Raw genomic sequence first — 9,427 nt, forward strand, 5'->3', positions numbered from 1 at the left:
TATTTTTATATTTAAAAAATAAAAATAAAACATATTTGGATAGATTGAAAATTATCAATTTACAGTATTTTTAGTCCAATTACATTAAATTTTTGGGTTAAATATGTTTTTAGTCCCTAAACTATTGACCGTTTCTGGTTTTCGTCCCTCTTCCAAAGTAAGGTACAATTTAGTCCTCAATCTTTAAAAAACGTTCGTTTTAGTCGAAAAAACGAACGTTTTGAGGACTAAAACGACGACTAAAAACAAAATTTTGAAGACTAAAACGAACGTTTTTCTAAAAAGTACCTTACTTTGGAAGAGGGACGAAAACCAGAAACGGCCAATAGTTTAAGGACTAAAAACATATTTAACCCTAAATTTTTTTATATATCAAACATACTTTTGAGCAATTTATACCATTTGAAATATTACAGCTCAAAGGTGATCTCAATTGTTGTTTAACATGTCTAATAAAATTAATGTCGTTATATAAAAGTAATTATATCTATTATTTTTAAAATTTAGAAATCAAAATATATAAAATTTGAAATATAAACAAATTTTTTTTATTTCAAGTTTAGAAATTAAAAATATAATTTAAATTTTTATATATAATAACTAAAGTCACTTTTCTTGGTATAAGATAATGTTTATAAGTTTTTTCAATTTTCTTATTTTTATTTAATATGGAACTTAGATTTTTAATTGAAAGATAATTTCCATTTAAAATAGAAGTTATATACAAGTATTCACACCATATTGGAAAGTAAAAGATGACAAGAACATACACAGAAATGAGTCATTCTTTAAGCCAGTCCAAGTCAAAGTGCTGCTCTGATACTTGAATGTGTACATTAGGCTTGGCCTTCTCAACCTCTTTCCAAATCCCAGATAGCTCTTCGTCACAAATTACAAGTCGCAGAGACTGCAATGACAATGCAGACTTTGGTACATTTCTGATCATGGAACATTCCCTCATGTCAATCTTCTCCAAGCTCACCAGTCTACCAATTTCTTCAGGGAAGCATGTCAGGTTCACACATTGAGAAATATCAATATACTTCAATCTCATCATCTCACATATGCTATTAGGCAGTGTTTTCAGATCAGGACAAGCATATAAACGAAGAATCTCTAGAGATTTTAGTTTCCCCAGTTCAAGAGGTAATTGAGTCAGATTGTGGCAGTTGGTGAGACTCAAGTTTTGAAGTGATTTCATTCCACAGATGCTTGAGGGCAACTGGGTTAGATCATCACAATGATCAAGAGTGAGGTCAAAGAGATTTGGGAAGACTTTGGCTATATCTACCTCTTTTTCAACCAATCTGTTGTTAATCTTGCAGAGGACAATAAATAGTTTTCCCAAGTTTTCCAACACAGTGCCTGATAATTCTGGGGTGGAAACTTTTTCAAGCCAGAGGCTCCTCAAGTTGGGTAAGTTCTTGAAAACTGAAATGTTGTGAAGGCAAGCATATGTTGCACTGTAGTTTATTATTATCAGTGCTCTCAAATTTGGCATTGTGTTGATGAAGAGAGGTAAGAAGTACTCGGTGGATGTGAAATTAATGATCAAAACTTCTGTCTTTGGAAATTCCATATTACACCAGTTCACATCTTTCATTTCACCTGCAAAAAATGTGAAATTCATCACAAAAAAGAACAACAGAAGCAAGGAAAGAGAAGATAAGAAAGCCATTTTTCAGAGGGTAATTGGGATATACCTGTATGAATTGAAACAATCTGAGCCTCAAATGGCTTGTGCTTGTATCTCAACCACTCTTTAGGAATTGCATTTTCTCTTTTTGGCATTACTAATCGCCGGCGTTCATTAATGCTAGCACGGTTGCTCAGATTAATGGCTAGGTTTCTCAGTATATCATGTTGAGTAACTGATATCTCAAAGCAACTGCTATACATGCCTCCGGCACTGGTAGATTAAAACATCAAAAGGGTGTTAGAGTGAAACAGGTAAAACAAGAAAACCAAGTTTTAAGAGCATTTTTGATGTTGCATACCGAGGTTCTTTCATTAAGGTGAGAAGATTTTTGTTGGAGAGTTCAACAACAATGGCATAAGCTTCTGTTTCAGGAATATCATGGATTTCCACCCACATGTTGATGAGTACATCCAAAGGGATCTTTTTATCCTCAGGAAATGAACATAGGTCCAAAAAGCATTCCTTGACTTTTTCTGGAAGGTAATTGATACTGATTTCCATTCTTTCAATCAGATTGATTTCGTGGGATTCTCCAATGCTTTGACCTTGAGATAACCTGTTTTTAACACTTAACCAAAACATCTCAGGTTGATCTCGCAAAGAAGCTCCAATCACCTTAAGAGCCAAAGGAAGCCTTCCACACTCAGTGACAACCTATTTGCCATTAGACACAAGAATAAAAAAAATGAGTAAAGTCCATGCATAGCATTCTACTTGTTCAGTGCTTCATGTTAGAACCAGTTTTGGAACTCAAATAATTTCTGAACATAGAAATAAACATGTGTACATTCTCCTAAGATCTTTTAGATGGTATTTAACATGATTATGTATCTAATGGGATTCCAAACATGCCATGCAGTGGCAGAGTTTACAGTTACAAACCACACATTACCTGCTTCGCCAAATTCTCATTAGCACCTAAAGGGATTGATTTCTGTCCAAAAGCATGGTGACAGAACAAAGACAAGGCATCTTCTTCACTCAGCAATTCCACTTCATAATTCAACACCATTTGGAATTTAGTTCTGGACACCACAAGATACTTGCAACCAGGTATTCTGCACACAAGCTGCTCCATCACAGAGAATGTCCACAAATCATCCAAAACAATCAGAGTTCGAGCTGCTTCACTTTTGCACTCAAACTGTGGCACCCACTGTGGAACCACATAGTTCGAATCCAATCTCTCATTTCCCATAATGTACCCCCAAATCTTCGTTCTTAGTTGCTCCACGTTTGGAGACTGCGACACAGTCAGGAACAAAATCCTCTCCCTGAAATAACCTGCAAAAAAATTGTCAAACGCTTTCCTGAATAACCAAAATTAGTAAGCAAAAACCCATCACTTCACAAACTCAATTTCCTCGCACTAACTCCCATTTCGATTCTCAAACCAATCATATACACGGAACTTGTATGCAAGTTTTCTTTTTCATTAACTTTTCATCAGAACTAAAATTTCATCTTCTTAACACTATTTCCAGAGACCAAAGCTATCGATTAAAGAAAACAATCCCACTTAACGCAACATAGAATCACAGTAAGCAACAGATATAAATACATGACTCAAACTTGAAATAACTGGTTAAAGCCTAAACAATATGCAACATTTGATTCATGCGAAGAAAAACTCCACACCGACTAACCTATGCATGGAACAGTATCGTACAAGTTGAACCGCGATAAACAGTTTCCTGGTCATATATGTTATCTTTTTTATTGCACGAATTGCGAAGGAAAAAGTTTGATTTTGATCATAAATAACTTTGACGAGTTTAAATTAAGGAACTTTACTTCACGAGAGGAACTCACGTCTAACTTGGTCATCTTTGCAGACCTCTCTAGCGAGAGTGGTCTTCCCGGAGCCGCCAATCCCAGAAATCCCGACAACCCAGAGATCCTCCCTCCCGATAATCATCTCCCTTACCTTAATCTTCCCGAATTCCAACCCCACGGCGGAGCTTCCTTCAACAACATTCTCATCCACGCTCCTGACAGCCTCCTCAACCCAGCCGCCGCCGCCGACACCAATCTTAATGTTCCCGAAGTACTGCTCGAGGCGGCGGACGGAGTTGTCAACGCGGTCGAAGCGCTCCGCCATCTCGAAGCGCGTGTGGTGGACGTCGGCCATGATGTGGGCCTGCATGGGGCCGAGGAGGAACTTCGAAACGGTCTTCTCGAGCTTGTCCATCTTCTTGGCGAGGTGGAGGTTGCGGTAAACGTTCCAACGGCTGGAGGCCAGGACCTTGTGGGAGAGCTCCACGCCGGACCGGAGAATCTCCGAGAGACGGTGGAGCTGGGACTGGCGCAGGGCGGGGAGCTCGACGCCGGAGTACTTTATCTCCTCGATGGTGGGGAGGAGCTCGTGGATGTAGGTGATGAGTTGGTCGGCGCTGGCGCGACAGAGGAGCGACTTCCGGGAGATGCTGATGAGCATTTTGAGAAGCTCCGTTGCGATCTCGCCGGCGAAGAAGTCGTTGAGGGCCATGGTATGGTATGAGCCCCCGCACTCTGAGTGTCACACTCTTATGCTCTGTTTTCCTCTGTTTCCTGAAACATTCGTTACTCTTTCTCTTCTTTTCCGTTATTTCGCTCTTCTTTCGTAAACTAACTTCTTTCTATTAAGTCGCTGTCCAACACTTGTTTTTTTAAGCTCGTTTACTAAGATAAGTAAACTACAATAAACAGTTATTCTGTCCATGGTTAGACTCGGACGCTCTTCAAGTTAGGTTTAATACATTAAACACTTTATATCCAACCTTAGTTATAAAAAAAATTAAGAAAAATTTGGTGTCGTCTAAATCCAAATACTATTTAGATAAGTGAATTTTTTTTTCAAACCGTTTAAAAAATATTTACAAAAACATTATGATATTAAAGTTAACTCAACATTAAAAAATATTTACAAAAAGATCAATTTCTGTTCTAATTATGGTAAAAAATGAATAATTATATTTTACTCTTGAGTTAATAAGTTTTAAAACTCAATCCAATTTTATAGTTGATCTATTTAATTGGTAGCCAGCTGGACTTATACATGACTAGCCATGATCGATCTATCTCAATGACTTATACTTGAAATTGTGAGACATTTATCCAAACTAGTATATGATCAATAAAACAATTAGATATTTCCACTAAACTTGCAAATTTGCGTCCCGACCTAATAAATGACTAGACAGACTCATCTAAACTATATTTTTCCACAAAAAGTGTTACTGTGAGTTAGACTACTTTCACTATTTTGATCAAATCCTCAATAGCTCAAAAAATGGACATTAAAAAAATAATAAATTAAAGTAAATATAACATCTAACTCCAATTTGGTAAACTGCAAAACATTTCTTATACATTTAAAGTTATTTTTATAATATAATACTTTAATCTGAAATATTCATAATAAAAGAAATCTTAAATAACATAAATGCAAAATCAACAGAGGCTACAAAAAAGGTAACAAAAAAAAATATATTAACTAGATAACGAATCTAATCTACCCTAATCTAACCATGAACAAATTTGGTTTAAAAACATGAACTTTTTTTTATTAAAAGCACAAATATTTACCCAAAAGTAATTTTTGGTAAATTAATAAAAAGTATATAAATAAGAAATCAAGTAAAAACAGAAAAAATGGTAACCCAGCCTAATTTCTTTTTGGTTTAATACCTATTTTGGTCTCTCAGTTTGTCAGGTTTGTTCAAAGTTGTCCTACCTTTTTTTAGAGGTTCACAATTATCCCATATTTTGTAAAAAATGGTTCGAGTTGATCTTTTTGTTTACGGCGTTAAAAAACTAACGAAACTTAGCTAGCCTGTACAATCTTTCATTACGTGGCAACTGTGTGCCTAATTGATGTGACACCTAGTATTTCAAAATAACTAGGGTTTACTTCTTCACCCAAAAACCAAGGAGCAATGCCAACACCCCCGTACCGTTGCGGTGCAACCGAAGACGTCATCGATACTGTGTTTGGCGTTGCCGTCGGTGACACTCTCATTCTTCCTACTCTGTGTGCTCACTCTCTTATGTCAATTTCTATGTTCCAAGAAAGAAAAACAAACTGGAAAAAGCAAATTACTGCCCACATTTGGAAAGCTTTACGAAAAGGAAAAGTGGATTTGAACAATCAAAAGGGGAAAAAAATATGAATTGATTCAGATATGGAGGAATAGAGAGATACCCATTAAAGGAAAAACGAAGGACTATTATATACGATCCACACCATCTTATTCATCCACAATTCAATTACTATAAAATCTATTAGGGTTTGATTATTGATAACTATCAAGAACATATCTCAAAACCCTTAGTGAAGCATTGGTGGTTGTGGCAAAGATATGAGAAAGCCCTTACTCATGGCAAAGACCCTCGGACAGAAGCGAATCAACAATTTACAACTTCCACTTAATTTATTTCTTCTCAGATTAAAAGCCCAAAATAGGGGAAAAATGTGTAAACATCAATTATGTTGTCAAGTGAGTTTGAAAATGGCTTCCCCGCTGGCTCGGAGAGTGCGACAAAGATCACCATCGATGAAAGTTCCGATCAAACGATACCGGTCATCGATCACGAGGAGGCATCCACATGCTTTGCTCGTCAGTTCCATAAGTTGAGAGCATAGAGCAGAGCTTCCGGTGTGCCAAACTCCGATATTGGGTTGGGTAATCTTGTAACGTTGCCACGTCAATCAAGCCACACAGTTGCCACGTAATGAAAAATTGAACAGTCTGGCTAAGTTACGTTAGTTTTTTAAGGCCGTAAGCAAAAAGGATCAACTCGAACCGTTTTTTACAAAATATGAGATAATTGTGAACGTCTAAAAAAAGTTAGGACCAACTTTGAACAAACCTCACGAGGAACCAAAATAGGTATTAAATCTTTCTTTTTTTAAATTAGTATACTTATTTAATCTATATTACATCAAATTTACCTTTTTTTTATGAAATGGGAAAGGGAGGGATCAGGGATTTGAAAATTCAGTGATGATGCACTTTTCAATATTTTTTCTAACTTCACTGCTTCAGTTTTCAATGGAGATGACTGACTCACTTTAAGAAAATAAAAGCAGCTTAAATAACTTTACTTTTTCTTTCTTTTGATTATTTTGATTTTCATTTTTCTGAGCAGAAAAGGAGCTTTTTTTATATAAGTACTTTTGGATGAAGAGTGGACGCAATGCATCATTCTAGAAGATGGCTTAACTTTTTCCCAAAGAGAATAAATAAATACCCACTTTAATCTTAAAAAATATTGGTTCAATAGAAGAAACAAAGGATAATTTTTTAATAAAGAAAAAAAAAGCCGAAATAGATTTAATTAAATATTATGTTTATCTAATTAAAAACATCAAATAAACTTTAAAAAATTAGTTAAATTAATAAACTTAACAGAAAATTTGGTTAAAAAAATTAAATTCACATATTTTTAAAATTAAAATATTAAATTCAATCAAAATTTTAAAAATATACTAATTTTAATTTTTATTAAAAATTAAAAAATAAAAACATATATCTCGATTAGGGATAGTAACGGGTCGGGTTGGGCACGGACAGTGCTACCCGCAACCCGACCCGACAAAAAAAAATTCACCCGCTACCCGACCCGCTACCCGCTTAAAAAATATCCGCAGGTATTTTAAAACCCGCGAATACCCGCAAATATTTTAAAAAAATATATTTTAATAAATTATTAAAATAAAATTTAAATAGAATTACAAAAAATATATAAAATATAATATAAATTAAATTAAATATAAATATAAATTCAATTTTAATTAAATTTAATCTTCTAAAATATAAATTAATGTTAATTTTAATTAAATTTAATTTAATAAAATATAAATTAAATTTTTATTTTTAATTTTTGCGGGTAGCGGGTATCCGCGGGTACGGATAGTATAATATCCGCACTCGACCCGTTTATAAGCGGGTATTAAAATATCCGCTACCCGCGGGTTGCGGATATCCGCAGATATCGACTATCCGTCGCGGATTTTATTTGCGTGGATTTTTTTGCCATCCTTAATCTCGATTAAAAGTAAAGTTAATTTATAATACTGACTTTAAAATTTAATTATATGAGAATTAAATTAAGTTTAAAGTTTATTTCTTAACCTAATTAAATGTTATGTTTATTTAAAAAATATCTGTCGAAAAAATAAACTTTTAGTAGAAAAAAATATTATGAATGACTCATCTCATTCTATTTATATTTTTGCATAACAACCACATAAACATTGAGTTGAATTGAAACGAGCATGATTGTGACAAGTGAGAGTGCAAAAATAAATTTCTTGATAGTGCAAAAATGAGTGTATACTAAAAATTAGATAGAAAATGTAAAATGAAAAGATGATCACTAACTATTGGAAGACATAATTGTTGGAGGACAAGTCATAAATATATAAAAGACGAGTTGACTACTGCAATGACCAATATGCCCTTCACCAACCCTAAATCATGGAAAATGCCTAAACACTAAATTCCATGATAAACTTTTAACCTATTATTAGTGTTTCCATGATTTCTTAAAGATAAAATTCCAATGGCAGACCTAAATCTTTGTGTTGATATTTTCTATATTCTATATTTGTCTTTTACTTTATAGGTCCATGGAATTTATATGTCCAATTATCACATACCTAACTGCAAGATGAGAGTTTTATTTGTGTTTCCTTGGTGCACCTCTCTTTTTATGCACACCAAATACATATTTAATATTTAATTTAGTTTTGTAAAAAAATAAATATAAACAAAATTTATTTTTTAATGGAGACAAAAAAAATACATCAAAGCTTAGTCTTTAATGGTCATTAATAATTGGTTTTATGAGTTTCTTTATTTCTAGTGGGATATTTCTTATATTATTTCTTTATTTATTTGATATGATGTGTACTTTATTAGATATAGATTATTTAATTCGCTACTGAATCAAATTGGTATCTTTAATTAGGACCGTGTGAAGTGTTTTTTGTTTATTAGCACTTTGACGAGTGTACTAAATTATATCTCTCGGGTTAAGCTAATCTAAATATAAATATTACAGCATAGAATGTAACTCGCATCAAGTAATTAATTAGAAATTATATAATTTATTCGGATAAAGGGAACATATAAAATAATGTGTGGCAAATATTTGACAATTGCAACTAATCAAAACTTATTTCAATTTATTATAAATATGAATAATTTTTATTTATTATGTTAATTTAACATATTTTTGGTTAAAAATTATTTATAATAATATCCACATATTATTTAAGAAAATATTATATATTTTTTCTTACAAGTTTCTTTTATAAATTTTTTTTTTTTATTTTTGTAATTCTTTTTTTTCATTAACATTCATTTTATTTTATTATAATTTTTAGTATTTAATTTAATTTATATCAATTTTTACATAGAGACAAATTGATAATTATTTATTTTTATCAATTAAATATATATTTTTTCATCTACCACACTCATCACATCATTTAAAACTTTTTTTTTTTTTAATTTCTTCATCTATCCTTTTCAAACCCCTTAATTCATACTACACCACGTTCTCCATCTCCTCAAATCTATCTATTCATTCTTTCTCATATCCATTTTCTACTCCAAACACTACTGGGTTTAAAAACTTTTATTTATACTTTTGTTTACTTTTAACTTTTCTTCCAGCCCTTATTGTCTTTAGTTTTATTGGAAGTCAAGTTTAAAGCCATTTCTAGATCGTCAAATGACT

General features: G+C 32.9%; 1 protein-coding gene across 1 annotated transcript; it reads right to left on the minus strand.

The window, feature by feature from the left end:
• Window positions 1–680: 680 nt before the first annotated feature.
• On the minus strand, window positions 681–4,311 carry LOC148193779 (putative disease resistance protein At4g33300). The gene is made up of 5 exons (XM_088099151.1): window positions 3,512–4,311; window positions 2,592–2,983; window positions 1,998–2,353; window positions 1,704–1,909; window positions 681–1,608 (listed from the first exon to the last, which is right to left on the minus strand). The coding sequence occupies exons 1-5, from the start codon at window positions 4,185–4,187 to the stop codon at window positions 782–784; spliced, it is 2,457 nt and encodes an 818-aa protein (XP_087955277.1). The 5' UTR covers window positions 4,188–4,311; the 3' UTR covers window positions 681–781.
• Window positions 4,312–9,427: the final 5,116 nt, after the last annotated feature.

This window comes from Vigna umbellata, chromosome 9 (genome assembly GCF_029865625.1).
Source record: "Vigna umbellata cultivar VRB3 chromosome 9, Vumbellata_1.0, whole genome shotgun sequence".
Taxonomy (NCBI): domain Eukaryota; kingdom Viridiplantae; phylum Streptophyta; class Magnoliopsida; order Fabales; family Fabaceae; genus Vigna; species Vigna umbellata.